General features: G+C 39.9%; 2 protein-coding genes across 12 annotated transcripts in view; one reads left to right on the top strand and one right to left on the bottom strand.

The window, feature by feature from the left end:
- The window catches only part of PMS1 (PMS1 homolog 1, mismatch repair system component), a 115,401-nt gene extending 114,381 nt beyond the window's left edge, over positions 1 to 1,020 (bottom strand). For all 8 annotated transcript variants that reach the window (XM_081339065.1, XM_081339063.1, XM_081339064.1 and 5 more), the window contains exon 1: positions 910 to 1,020. The gene's annotated coding sequence lies outside the window, so the exon portion shown is untranslated. The remainder of the gene's footprint in view (positions 1 to 909) is intronic.
- On the top strand, positions 986 to 11,020 carry ORMDL1 (ORMDL sphingolipid biosynthesis regulator 1). 4 transcript variants are annotated; one of them, XM_081339191.1, is made up of 5 exons: positions 1,144 to 1,168; positions 2,574 to 3,353; positions 3,648 to 3,836; positions 6,526 to 6,677; positions 9,137 to 11,020. In XM_081339191.1, exons 3-5 carry the CDS (start codon positions 3,663 to 3,665, stop codon positions 9,270 to 9,272), a joined length of 462 nt encoding a protein of 153 aa, XP_081195317.1. In that variant the 5' UTR covers positions 1,144 to 1,168; positions 2,574 to 3,353; positions 3,648 to 3,662; the 3' UTR covers positions 9,273 to 11,020. The 4 variants fall into 4 exon arrangements, with proteins under 4 accessions (XP_081195316.1, XP_081195318.1, XP_081195315.1 ...); XM_081339190.1 differs by lacking the exon at positions 2,574 to 3,353 and having other exon boundaries at positions 986 to 1,156; XM_081339192.1 differs by lacking the exons at positions 1,144 to 1,168; positions 2,574 to 3,353 and adding an exon at positions 988 to 1,112.
- The last annotated feature ends 3,578 nt before the right edge of the window (positions 11,021 to 14,598 follow it).

The following is a 14,598-nucleotide window of genomic DNA, read 5'->3' as shown; positions in this document are numbered from 1 at the left end:
CTTTACCTTTACCTTGCTATTGTATCTTTCAGGGGTGCCTTTTCAATTTCTCAATCTAATCTTAAAGACCTGGCATTTCCTGGTGGTTTCCTGTCTAAATAGAACATCCACCTCTACTTATGGCTTTCAGGCTTGAAGTCACTATGATAATACTAAAAATACAAACTATTTTTTAAACAAGCACAATAAAGTAAACATTATCGACAAATAAAGAGTAACGTAGGTAAGATTATACGGAAATAAATCCCACAGCTCAGTAAAAGTCCTCAGTTTTTCCTAGGCTGTTGGTTTAGAAACGGTGTTAATGCTCCTTACAAACCACGAGCCTTCCAAACTTCGATTAGGGTGATTTTGGATTTAGTCGTCCCAAACCCCAAAACACGCAACTTTGGGCAACTTTGCCCGGCGTCTATTTCACCTCATTTGCAGCATGCATTCATCACGGTCCGTAACTCGCCCCTATTTCATGGAAGCATGCAGTCATTCGCACACACACAAAAAAATAAAATAAATTAAATCAAATTAAAACAGGGGTCTTCAAACTCGGCCCTTTTATGACTCATGGACTTCAACTCCCAGAATTCCTCAGCCAGGCACACTGGCTGAGGAATTCTGGGAGTTGAAGTCCATGAGTCATAAAAGGGCCGAGTTTGAAGACCCCCTGAATTAAAATAACGATGTAGATAAAGATACACAACGGCCTGCAAACCGAGCAAGCCGGAGAGAGAGAGAGCTCAGCCTCCGCTTTTGTTTTCGTCCCTTTGCTCCAGCTCCAAGCCGGGCATGGCCTGAGCCACGTGACCTCCCCAGGCCTATCGCACCGGAGCAGCAAAGAAGAGGGGGGGGGAGCGGAGGCCTAAAAATAAACAAAGCTGTGCCAAAGGAGCGGCCGAAAGCCATTTACTGTACTTCTTCCTCCGGAGCGGTCCAAAGGACTCCCCTTCGGCCCTCTTCGACCTCCTTTGGAACCTTCCGGCCCCGAACTGGGCCAAAGCGCCTGGCCCCCGCCGCCTGCCTGCCTGAAAGAGAAAGGGCGGAGCTATAACGGCGGCCCAATCGCCTCCCTCTCCTGCTCACGGCGCAACCCTTCAGAAGACCCGGAGCAGCTTCGGGTAGAGGGCGGCTCGGTGCGGGATTCTTCCCCCTCCCCACCCCGGTTAGCGAGAAGGTGCGGTAGAAAAGACGGGGAAGGGTCGGGGCTCGGTCGGTCGGTGGTGTGCGCAAATGTGGGCCACGGCCGGGTTCCTGGGCTAGTGGCAACTGGTGTGCGTGGCGGAAGGTGCGTGCAGCGCAGGGACCGGCCGAAAGACAAAGCGCTCGTTGGCAAACGGTGCCGTAGCGCGGAGAAAGAAGCCTTGAGCTGGGGAGTCGGGCCCTCCGCTGTCTGCTTAGACCCGCCGCCGCCGCCGTCGCCCCGAAGCCTTAATCGGAATAATAATAAATAAGGAAGCGCCATTGCAACCGGTTTGTTTTGTTTTTTTACACGATTACGGTTGGTTTTTTGCCCGATTTGCGCCTGCTTGGCGTTTCCCGAACAGGAGCGTCGCACACAATTTCCGCGGTCTTGTATCCGCCGCGATTATCCATTGGTGGAGGTATAAAATAAAATAAACGAACGTGGACCGTCTGAGGACATCTGCTAATTTCTGTAATTTCTGACTCGGTTTGGATGTTGAAAGCTACAGGGCTTCTTTTGTTTAGTTCTAAGGAGACCCTTTCCTGGTTTGTTACCGGCGGCACAAACAAAAGAGCTGCTTTCTGATTATCTAGGCTAGTCCGCTGTTCAGTTGACGAAAGGTTAAATTCCAGCTTAATTAATTAATTTGAACGCGGATTTTTTTAAAAAAAAAACAACTGTGGGGAGAGCTGTGTAGATGACATCCAAATAATAAATAATAATAATGAAAGATGAAGGATATTTGCCGTTCATTTGTGCTAACCTTGATCATATGCCATACTTCTCTGATTGGATCCTGAACATACCTAACCAGTTATGTTTTAGATCTCTAATTGTACACAAACTGTGCTGATTCTATGGTGACTGGCTAATGACACTTACTGAAAATGACTAATTTTCGAATAGCTGTAATTTGTAGTGTGACTCTTGGGTGTGTGCAGCGATGTGATTTTTGTGTGTTGCTCTTGTTTTGACTTGTGCATCTTACTCTTTTTAAATATTGTTTTCCTTTGTACTGGATGTTCATGTTCGACATTCTAAATTGATCCAGTAGGATGGATAAGTGGCTGTGTGCCTACCACAGAGATAGGACTTATTTAATAGCTTATGTTCCCTTCAGAAGTCAAAGAGCCTTCCTTCACAGTTATCTGCTTGTAACCAGAATGATAAAAAAATACTGTTTTCATATAAAAACAGGCAATGGAACCTTAAGTGCCAATGTATTCAACCTAGGTGTATGTATGAGAGATGATAGGAGACAGGTCAGAAAATACAATACATGTCAACTTATGAAACGCTCTGGGTTGACTTGCAGTCAGTTGATCAAAACTAAGCCTTGGTGGAGCAGTGGGCTAATGCCTCCTTAAGTAACACCAGCTGTTTGCAATTATTGCAGGTTCGCATCCCACCAGGCTCAAGGTTGACTCAGCCTTCCATCCTTCCGAGGTAGGTAAAATGAGGACCCAGATTGTTGGGGGCAATAAGCTGACTTTGTAATAATGCCGCCTGGGGGGGGGCGAAAGCCCTAATAATAAGCAGGCATATACATAGAATGAAGGCTATTGCTAAGCACATTTGATTTGTGCTTAGATTGTAAGCCGCCCTGAGTCTTCGGAGAAGGGCGGGATATAAATGGGATTAAAATAATAAAAAATAAAATAAAATAATGTAACTGAAGCTTTGTTTTTCATATACAATTTTGGGGAAGGGCTCTTCCCCCCCATTCCGAAATAGATAACAAATCTAGCAGTGATACCTAATTGTTATTGACATGTAAGATGTTTTCTACCTATAAAATATTCTGTAAATCTTCCATTAAGCTGAGTTAAAGTAGTCTGTTTTTAGCTTGATGTTTACGATTTCTTAATTGCTTTTTAGTGGTCGGTGCACCCAATGATAAGAATTTGTTGTTGTTTTTTAAAACCTTGAACAGCTTTCCCTAGTATAGAAAAAATAAATAAATGGAAAGCTCTTTATTCTGTGGAAAGATATAAAAATTGAGATTGTATTGATTGCAATTATATAAATGCGTGGAACTCTAACTTGTATTAATTCTTTGACTGTTATTTTTATTTCTTTAGAAGTTTAGATCATGGGTGTCCAACCTTTTGGCTTGCCTGGGCCTCATTGAGTGAAGAGACATTATCTTGGACTGGATATAAAAGATATAGTTAATGTATATAAATTACATAATAATGTTAAAATTGTATGATCTTATGGGGCTTTGTTACTAGCTGTTCAGGGCCATGTATGTCCTCCGAGCCATGGGTTGGACGCTGCCTTAGAGTTTTAAAGTTATTTGTTTTGAATTGCCTGCCAACAATTTCAAATACTTTGTAGTATTAATATGTAAGATGCTGAGTTAGTCTTATGCAGTAGTTGATGACCTCTCCCAGTCTGACAGTGGTATGACTAACCCTGAAAAGCATACCTTATGATGAACATTTTCTTTTCCAAAATTACTTTTCAGAAATAAAGCAAAAAGATGAATGTCGGGGTTGCTCACAGTGAAGTCAATCCCAACACAAGGGTCATGAACAGTCGAGGAATGTGGCTCACGTACGCCCTTGGAGTTGGTTTGCTTCATATTGTCTTGCTCAGCATTCCTTTCTTCAGTGTTCCAGTGGCTTGGACCTTAACCAATATTATTCATAATTTGGTGAGCATCCTAAACTGCAGAAGTGCCAGAGGGAGATCCATGTTATAGACTGAGTGAAACTCTGGGTGGTTCACAATTACGATAGTTATATTATAATTATATAATTGTATAATTGGTTGCACTGTCAACTGGATGTTTAAAAAATTGGCATTTTAATCCATATATTGATTCCTTCCCAAGGACCTGGGGTAGGAGGATGTTGTTTGATGGTATTAAAGATATTGTTGTAGGAAGTAAACTGTTCCACTTAAAGCTGCCTTTTGCAATTGACTGGTGTTGATTTTGTCAGTGCTGACGTTATTCAAGGGCACCTATTATTATTAGTACTATCTTTGTTTTCTTTCATTATAATTATTGTAAAGGTATACAATTATAATAGAATGCATATCATTCAAAAGAAACAATTAAAATAACTAAGAAGAAGACAGACTAGATCACATTACATCCAGCAGCCAACACTCAACTAAATAGGGATCAACCCCAGAAAACCTAGGCAGAAAATAATAATCAAGGAACTACCAAGGAGGAAACCCCACCTCCGCCAAAAACTGGCAGGGCAAGCTATTATATATAAATAGGCAGCAAACCCCACATTCACTTGCACCGATGATAGTTATTTATTTTTATTCATTCAATTTCTATAGGAGCCCAGCTCAACCAAGTGATTCTTATGTAATTGGGTAGTGAAACATCTGCAAGCAAACAAGCTCAAAGAGCACCAAGAACTCCACAGCTTAATCCTGAGCTGTATAGGTAGTCCTCGACTTACGATCACAATTGACCCCCCCCCCAAATTTCCATTGTTAAGTGAGACAGTTGTTGAGCGAGGTTTGCCCCATTTTACGACCTTTCTTGCCACAGTTGTTAAGTGAATCAGTGCAGTTAGGTTAGTGAGACAGTTGTAAAGCGAATCTGGCTTCCCTATTGACTTTACTCGTCAGAAGGTCACAAAAGATGATCAAATGACTCCGGGACGCTGCAACCATCAAATAGGAACCAGTTGCCAAGCATCTGAATTTTGATCCCATACCCAGAGGATCTGCAATGGTTGTAAGTGTGAAAAACAGTAATAAGTCACTTTTTTCAGTGCCATTGTAACCTAAACTGGCCACTAAATTAAAGGTAAGTCGAGTACTACCTATACATAATATTACAGTTATCTTCTAATGACAAGAGAGCCACTTAGGTGTAGTGGCTAAGGTGCTGGGCTAGAAACCAGATATGAATTTCAGACCACCTTTAGGCATGGAAGCTACTAAGGTGATTTGGGCCAGTGACTCTCAGCTGAGAACCACCTCACAAAGCTGTTATATGGAAAACAGGAGGAGGGAATATAGTGTACTCTGCTTTGTGTTAGACAAAATTAAAAGTGGGATATAAATTTAACAAAATTAGTGTGCTATAGCAATCGTAGCCATTGTCTTAAACCAGGGGTAGGCAACCTCAGCTCTTTTATGACTCATGGACTTCCCAGAATTCCTGAGCCATCTGGCTCAGGAATTCTGGGAGTTGAAGTCCATGAGTCATAAAAGAGCCGAGGTTGCCTACCCCTGTCTTAAACTAATGGAAATGGACAAAGATATTGTATAAAGTTAATATCCTTTAACTCCAAAATCTATTAAAGATGACCAGTTGTGCCCACCTTACTGATAATCAAAGAAGTAGAAGATTAATCAAATTTCCATTCTCAATTATCACTAAGAGTTGAACATTTCCTGGTGGTTAAAACATGTGTTTTGACCACCCATTTTGGATTAGAATAGGATGGAGAGGCTATTACAACGTTGTTTATCTACAGTTCCCAGTAGTCATGGGAAAGGATACTCATCTGTTGCAATCCTGTTGCATCTAGAAAGCCTTAAGCTTTCCACTCCTGAATTAGTGTATGAAACTTGGCACAAACATGCACCATATGCTTAAGCATAAATTTAATCATATTTCTCTGTCATTGGAGCAATGGTGCACAAATATTGCTTCCTTGAATGACTGGCAATTTGTTTTAAAGTAGGGGGGGAGTGTATTTGATAAACTTTAAGTAGATAGCTACCCTGTAATGCCCCATTGTCTCTACATTCGGTTGTAAGATCAGTTGCTATATTTCAACTTTTTTTGGGTCATAGATTGAGTTTGCAAACTTCTATCTCTATATATTTTAATAAAACAGGTGAACAAATTAACATAAACTTTGTTAGTCTTATGAAATCAAAAGCAAGAAATAAACAGGTGAGCAAATCAACATAGACTTTCTTAGTCTTATGAAATCAAAAGCAAGAAATCTCTATATAAACAGGTGAGCAAATTAATATAGACTTTCTTAGTCTTATGAAATCGAAAGCAAGAATCTTTGGCTTCAGGGGATTTTGTAGAGTTATTGCCTTCAGACTACAAAGAGTATTAAGATGAATTTCTCTGTTAGTCATGGTGTTCGTTCCTGTTGCTAGGGTAGAGTAGAAATAACTGAAATCTGGGCCAGAATAAAATGTCTAATTGGATTAATCTTTTTGAGGGCATCTATCTTAGTATTCTTGCTCAAACATTTATTATATCAGCAAATCACAGAACATAATTTATATTTTAAAAGTCTACTGTTAATATTTCAGATCCTTCACTCAGATTCCATGTATTATGTTAATAATGAAACATAGCTAACATGGTTTTTGTTTTGGATGGATTTGTTTTGCCTTTGCAGGGAATGTATGTATTTTTGCATGCAGTAAAAGGAACACCTTTTGAAACACCTGATCAAGGTAAAGCAAGATTGCTGACACATTGGGAACAGCTGGATTATGGCGTACAGTTTACCTCTTCACGAAAATTCTTCACAATCTCACCGATAATTTTGTAAGTTTTGAAAATTCTACATTGACTATTCTAACACTGCAGATTTAAAACAAATCTTTGATTTGGTGTGGCATTAATATTGCAGTAAGTGAATCAGTACCTAAACACTGCAAATTATTTAAAATCAATATGTTCTACTATTCATGTATCTGTGAATTGATATGCTTTTAAAGGGAAGAAAAATATGTTTCTATAAACAGTACTTGGAATTTTTGTAATGGAAGTGACATCTTCATGCACAGCAATTTGCAGAGCTGTACAGAGAAGTATATTGCAGAATTGGGATAGGTTTTTTTAAAACGAGCATTAATTCAAAACAAACATGAAACTTCAAAAATAGATAGCATTTGTCTGTTGAATTCAAAATGCACAGCCTAACCTTCCATTATTTTACAAATAAGATTTCTCCAATTAACTAAAAATAAATATAGTTAATCAACATTTCATGCGTCAAATCAATGCTTTAAAAATAATAATTTTGCAAAATTCCAGATATTGTAAGGCTTAGATATCTTTCAGCTAAATTTTCTTAGTTATTATGCTATTTGCAAATAAATCGTTCCAGTCATTCCATCTCTTAGGCTGCACATAGATTCTTGCCAATAAGTATGCCTTTGTTATATTGTTTTTAAATACCAAAGTAAGACAGTACACTCCCACACTTTCAAAGATTTAATGCTAAGATATTAACCTGACATCCTTGCTGGCTGCAGTTGACTCACTGTTCTAAAAATAAACCATACACAGATCTTTTTGTTTTACATTTTGTTCTGTATCCTAAAGTCTGTTACTATTGCACCTATATGGCTATAAACATGAGAATGCTTTCATAGTGAAATAGTCTGGTTCATGGCTATAGTTATTCTCATCAAATAATCTTTTGGGGGGATAAGCATAAGATTATTAGTAAAATATCCTTATGGAGCATGAAGTTGAAATCTGTGCTGCAAAACCGCACCATTTTATTTATTTTGTTTTATTTTCATACTACTCAATTCTCAGTGGATCTCTAGCAATTAACTGCATAAAATATTCAGGAGTCAATCACCATCCTCTTTTCTTCAACTGCATTTCAGTGCTGCAGTTAAAACATAAACTTGGAACTCTGCTGCTTCTTTCATACAACATATATAGAATATGCAGCCTTAACATCTCATGAACACCTCATGAACATCGCCTTCTGCTGGGGTGGGGGAAGAGAGCCAAGGATATCCAAAGCCTAGATAAGGGATGAAAGTGAAAATCAAGGGTCATTGGCAGCCACTGAGGAGGGAGAGAATAAAGGAAAGGTACTAAGAAAATAGGGACGCAGTGGCTCAGTGGGTTAGGACGCTGAGCTTGTCGATCAGATGGTCGGCAGTTTGGCGGATCGAATCCCGAGTGCCGCGTAACAGAGTGAGCGCCTGTTACTTGTCCCAGCTTCTGCCAACCTAGCAGTTCGAAAGCACGTAAAAAATGCAAGTAGAAAAATAGGGACCACTACGATGGGAAGGTAACAGCGTTCCGTGCGCCTCTGGCGTCTAGTCATGCCGGCCACATGACCACGAAGACGTCCTCGGACAAGCGCTGGCTCTTCGGCTTTGAAACGGAGTCGGAAACGACTAGCACGCATGTGCGGGGGAACCTTTACCTTTACTAAGAAAATAGAACAGCTGAGGTGTAGGGATTTGTCATATCAAGAGCTGCAGAAGAAGGGGGTGTGACACACCGTGGCACCTCGGTGCCTCTACATTTGTTCTGCCCGGTACAATCCAAAACATTCCAGATTTTGATTGATTTTACCAAACTTTGGCAAAGTGGAGTTTAGTGGTCTGATTGAGGTTGAAAGCAATACCTTTCCCATTTTTTGTACATTCCTCAAAATACTTTGCCATCAAAATGGCCAAATTGAGTTATTTCCTTTTCTAATATAAGCAACTGAGTGCAGGCAGTCGTCAATTTCATGAGTGGAGCCTGAAATTTATGTTGCTGAGACAGTTGGTAGATGAGTTTTGCCCCATTTTATGATCTTTCTTGCCACAGTTGTTAAGTGAATCACCACAGTTACGTTAGTAACATGGTTGTTATTAAGTGAATCTGGCTTTCCCATTGCGTGTCAGAAGGTCACAAGGTGATCACGTGACTGCCGAGACATTGCAACTGTCATAAATATGAACCAGTTGCCCACCATCCAAACGTTCATCATGTGACCCTGCTTCAGTGATCGTGTGAAAAATAGTCATAGGTCACTTTTTCCAGTGCCGTTGTGATATCAAACAGACACTGAATGAATGGTTGTAAGTTGAAGACTACCAGTATCATAAGAAAGATTATTCCTATTCAGAGATGAAATAGCTACATGAAAAGAAAAAAGATGGTATCTTTATTCCAAAATAACATATTTTGCTCTTCTTTAAATTTTAACTTTTTATTCATTCTGATATTCTGTATCTTTTTTTCCCCTTTTCTTTTCCATGCAGGTATTTCTTGGCAAGCTTCTACACCAAATACGACCCAACACATTTCATTCTAAACACAGCTTCTCTCTTGAGTGTGCTTATTCCCAAACTGCCACAGCTGCATGGAGTTAGGATCTTTGGAATCAACAAATATTGAGCTGGAGATGGGCAATGTGAGCATTCTGACCAAAAAAGTGGCCTGATTTGACCCTTGTCCTTGACAGAAGGAGTAGCCTAATCTATGTATTATTAGATAAGTTTCACATCTCTTTGGAGACTCTAGTGCAAAGATGCTGATGCTGTTCTTTACAGGAAAATCAGAGACTTATCAGAAGATATAGTAATCTTGATGACAGATCTTTGGAGCACAGGTTTTTGTAAATAGCTGGGCAGGCCTAGCTCTCCTAAGGTAACAGTATTGACTGGAAATGGGCTGAAGTAACAAGTGAAGTGAAAAGGGATACGGAAAATTTTATTGACTCATAAGTTGTAATCTTTTACAAGTAAGTCAGCAACAGTAATGAAGGAGTGGACGGGAAGAAATACGGCAATTCTTTGTTTTACAGACTTCAATCAGTTATCATTTGGGGTCATTTATTTGGCTAATTTTAGGGCAAGATTTTCCACCCAGCTTGAGGTGTTATAAAGTTAATGAGTTGCTGTGATTTTCATGCCTTACTTATTCATGTGTCTTTTAAGCAGAGTGACTTTTACAGTGTGAGATCTTTGAACATGACAGGTTTTATATACAATTAAACTGATTGGTATCATGCCACTTATTTTCCAGAAGTAGGTGATTATTATCATCCTACTGTATCTGAAAAAAACTTTCCTCATAAACAAAAGAAAATTCCTAATGTCAGAAACTAGCAGAAGCTACTAAATAAACTGAATTCTCCGGCCTATTTGTTACAGATTAGAACTGTAATCTGTTAGGGAAATTCTAGGAAAGGTAGTAACTTGGAATAGAAACTTTATGTGACAAGAATTTCAATCTTCAAGCAGAGCATAAGTTCTCATTGTGGAACAGATTTGATTTGGAAGAAGTGCTTTGGGCCTTCATTATAATACTGAATATTGTAAAGCAAGACTAAAAAAATGCCTCTGCTTTATGGAACCTGCTCATTAAATTTAATGTGACTTCTAAAGTGATCCATTGGGGAGCAATAGAGATGGATGGGCAGCTTTCACAGATAATAGAGAAATAGTGTGCTTGCCCAAGGTCTGCTAATGCTCCTTCCTGATCATTTACAAAGCATGCACAATCCAATCATTGTTTTTGCATTGAAAGGAACTTAGTAGAAATTCAACCCAGTTGTGTTTTATATCTAGCATTGTGAGTTTCGGAGCCTTTTGATGTAGGGATTTTAAGGTCCTAGTTCCGGAAATGTACAATCGTGCCTAATGTTGACAGCAGAAAAATAATGTGTTATCGAACATGAATAAACTAACTAGTAGTAGCTCTGCTTAGCTGCTTCTCTACCCACAAAGACCCTTGAATTTAGAGCAGTGGTGATTATGTCCTCAAAAGTAAGAACTGACTTCTTTCAGGTAATTACAGTTTCTCCCTGATCTTGCTTCTTGAAAATATCTTTTAAAAATATCCCATGTTTTATAATAATAAACTGAACGACTTTGAATTGATCATATGTATGGGTCCTTGTAAGTATAGTTCACTGTGATAAACAGCACTGTACAAATTGCTGTTACAACTGTAAATAGAATTAGTGATAATGTAGCGATGGTATTTTGGACTCCATATTAATTGTGTGCAAAACTAAGTAAGAAACCTTTTCAATAGTTACACAAGATTGATGTGGTAGATTTTTCTGTCTGGTACTGATTTTTATGGTTTATACCAATTAAAATAATTTGTCCTGAAAAAAAATTGAATTTATTTTAAAATCGAATGATGAAATATCACTTTATTTCCATTCAGTTAGATATTAAAGCAGGTATACAGCACTGGCTTACATAAGAAATATCTAATGTATCGAATCATGCTTGCCTCTTATAGGAGTTAGTAATCTGAAATGCAGTTCCTTCCCTTCCATTTCCAAGCTCTTAATAATGAAAGATTTCCTCAGTAAAAACTGAATTCCGCTAACTCAAATTTAGCACTTAATTGGAGTAAATGGATTATTATATAGCTGTACATAATATAACTATATTGAAGATCTACTCATTTTTTGATGATTTGCAATACCAAAATACTAAAACCATCATTGATTCCGTTGCAGAGTGGAAAATATGTAGCTCTCCAGATATTGTTGAAGATGTTCATTAGGACTACAGTACCTAGTCTGCCACACAAGACCTTGTATTTCTCTTTTATAAGTTTGCAATGAAAATTCTGTTCTTTAGGCCATTCTTTTCACTATAATTGAAACATGTCTAGGCTCATGGCTCTTAACCCAGTAACAACATGATAAATTGCTTTATGGTTATACTTATAAACCTTACTTCTATCAACCCAGATAGCTGCTACTTATTAAACATACAATTTTAATATAATATGAAGGTGCTGGCGATTCTAATTAGTTTGGCTAACATAATGCATCATAAACCAATCAACCTCATTTTGTGCCCTATCGCGTTACTGAAACTCAGTAACGTGTGCATGTATGTTGTATTGGCTGAAGAACGTGTGGGCCAGTGCCTTACACATCCATGTTTTATTCAATTAAGACAATTTTTTGAATTTATAGGATACACTAAGCCAGGGGTGTCAAACTGCCGGCCTGTGGGCGAGACATGTCACCTGGAAACCGTGCACACCCCATTGCTGGCAATGAAGAAAAAGCTCCAATACATGGCTTAGTGCAGACATGTCAAACTTGCGACATGTATCCTATAAATGTATCCTATAAATTCAAAAAATTGTCTTAATTGAATAAAACATGGATCTGTAAGGCAGTGGCCCACATGTTCTTCAGCCAACACAACATACATGCACACTTTAAACCCAAGAATGTAAGGCAGCAGCTCATCCACCCCAAAGATAAAACACCCAGACACAAACTGAGCAACATGGTATATGTAGTACAATGCAATGAGATATGCAGATCTGTACATTGGGGAAACAAAATCACTTCATAATGCATGGCAGAACATAAGAGAACAAAACAAACCCATCAGGACAAGATTCAGCAGTCCATCTGCATTTAAAAGACAAAGGCCACTCTTGAAGACAGCAAAGTCCACATTTTGAACAGGACTGCTGGTTTGAAGGAGGGGTCAAAGAGGCCATCTATGTCAAAACTGAACAGCCCTCTCAACAGAGGGGGAGGAATACAGCATCATACCACAAGGTTCCGTCTTAGGCCCAGTGCTCTTCAATATCTTCATAAATGTCTTAGATGAGGGAATAGAAGAGTCTTCGGAGAAGGGTGGGATATAAATGGGATTTTAAAAAAATTGCAGATGATACTAAGCTGGCAGGGATAGCCAATACCCTAAATGATAGGCTCAAGGTCCAGATGGATCTTGACAGAGTTGAACACTGGGCCCCATCTAACAAAATGAAATTCAGTGTAGTTAAAAGTAAAGTCTTACACTTAGGCAAGAAAAACCAAGAGTACACATATAGATTGGGTGAAACCAGGCTTAATAGCAGTAATTGTAAGAGGGATCTTGAAGTCTTAGTGGACAATCAATTAAATATGAGTCAACAGTGTGCAGCGGCAGCCAAGAAAGCCAATGCAATCCTAAGTTGCATTAACAGATTCAATCAAGACCACTTATACCACTCTAAAGCCTTAGTAAGACCACAAGCAGAATACTGCATCTAATAAAAGATGTTGAGACTCTAGAAAGAGTGTAGAAAAGAGCAACAAAGATGATTAGGGGACTGGAGGCTAAAACATGAAGAACGGTTTCAGGAACCAGGCATAGCTAGTCTAGTGAGGAGAAGGACCAGGGATGACATGATAGCAGTGTTCCAATATTTGAGGGGCTGTCACAAAGAGGAGCGGGGTCAAGGTATTTTCCAAAGCACTAAAGGCCAGACAAGGAATAACGGATGGAAACTGATCTAGGAGAGATTCAACCTAGAAATAAAGAGAAATTTTCTGACAGAACAATCAACCAATGGAACAGCCTGCCTTCAGAAGTTGTGGGAGCTTCATCACTGAGGGTTTCAAGAAGAGACTGGGTTGCCATCTGTCAGAAATTGTGTAGGGTCTCCTGCTTGGGCAGGGGGGGGGTTGGATAGATGACCTTCAAGATCCATTCCACCTCTGTTATTCTATTATTCTATATCTATCTCCAGTCTACAACACAGTCCTTTCAGCAGTTCCAAGAAGGTTCCACACCCATTTGCACTAGTCAGGTGACTCTGAGGACATAGATAAACCTCCAAGTGCCAGAGTGAAGGCTACTGCTAAGCTTGTAAGCCGCCCTGAGTCTTCGGAGAAGGGCGGGATATAAATGTAATAAAAAAAAACCAATCTAAAGGTAAAAGGTAAAGGTTCCCCCGCACATGCGTGCTAGTCGTTTCCAACTCTAGGGGCCGGTGCTCATCTTCGTTTCAAAGCCGAAGAGCCAGCATTTGTCCGAGGACGTCTCCGTGGTCATGTGGCCGGCATGACTAGACGCCAAAGGCGTATGGAACGCTGTTACCTTCCCACCGTAGTGGTCCCTATTTTTCTACTTCCATTTTTTACGTGCTTTCGAACTGCTAGGTTGGCAGAAGCTGGGACAAGTAACAGGCGCTCACTCTGTTACGCGGCACTCGGGATACAAGAATGCAAATGGCCAGCTGTCTGCAAGGAATATAAATCCTTTCATTCCCCACCATCCAGTCAGAGCTGAAGAAGCTTTTTGGATGAAAAGCAAAAACAAAGTCCAGTTGCCTCTTGAAAAAGCACCTTTGGGACAATCATGACCTGGATGACTGAGAATCTCCATAGACACTTAGCATGACTTATCAGACAGCAAAATATCTGCCACTACAGAGTACAAGGAAATAGAAGTTATCGCATCCACAACAAATATACTTTAATGGCTCCTTGCCCATTAAAAAAACAAAGCATGCAAGCGTCACCTCCCCGTAACTGCCTAGTTCTGTTTTTGTTATGGCTCCACTCAAAAATTCCATAAAAGGTAATCGTAACTTTACTATCCCCTCTCCCTTCTCAAAGAAATCCTATGAAATGCAAGCGATCCGCACTCTGTTCACTTCAGCCTCCTCCAAACCGGAAATTGATGGTGCTTGCCATACTTAGTCACCCTCTTTAGCCTTGCCACCTCTTCTGAAGCGAAGCGGGTTTCCCCACCCCCCCGCCCCGGCGAGTCGTGCCATATCTTGCTTGTAATTCAATTGGCCCTCGTCCACTCACGTGACCATGGCTTTTCTCGGGGCGAGGGCGGTCTCTGCGTCCTCACGCTGCCTGGGCCAAAGGGGAAATTTTTCCGCGGAGGCTGTATGATGGGCGGGTGCCCCAAACGTGAGGTAATATGCGGGGGGGGGGCGGACGGCATTC

Source organism: Vipera berus (genome assembly GCF_964194415.1).
Source record: "Vipera berus genome assembly, chromosome: 1".
NCBI lineage: Eukaryota > Metazoa > Chordata > Lepidosauria > Squamata > Viperidae > Vipera > Vipera berus.
This window is presented reverse-complemented; position numbering and strand designations above follow the sequence as displayed.

Coding starts and splice junctions, on each gene's coding strand:
- ORMDL1 (XM_081339190.1), top strand. CDS start 3,663: ATGAATGTCGGGGTTGCTCACAGTGAAGTCAATCCCAACACAAGGGTC. Junction 3,837..6,525: donor CCAATATTATTCATAATTTG/GTGAGCATCCTA, acceptor TTGCCTTTGCAG/GGAATGTATGTATTTTTGCA. Junction 6,678..9,136: donor ACAATCTCACCGATAATTTT/GTAAGTTTTGAA, acceptor TTTTCCATGCAG/GTATTTCTTGGCAAGCTTCT.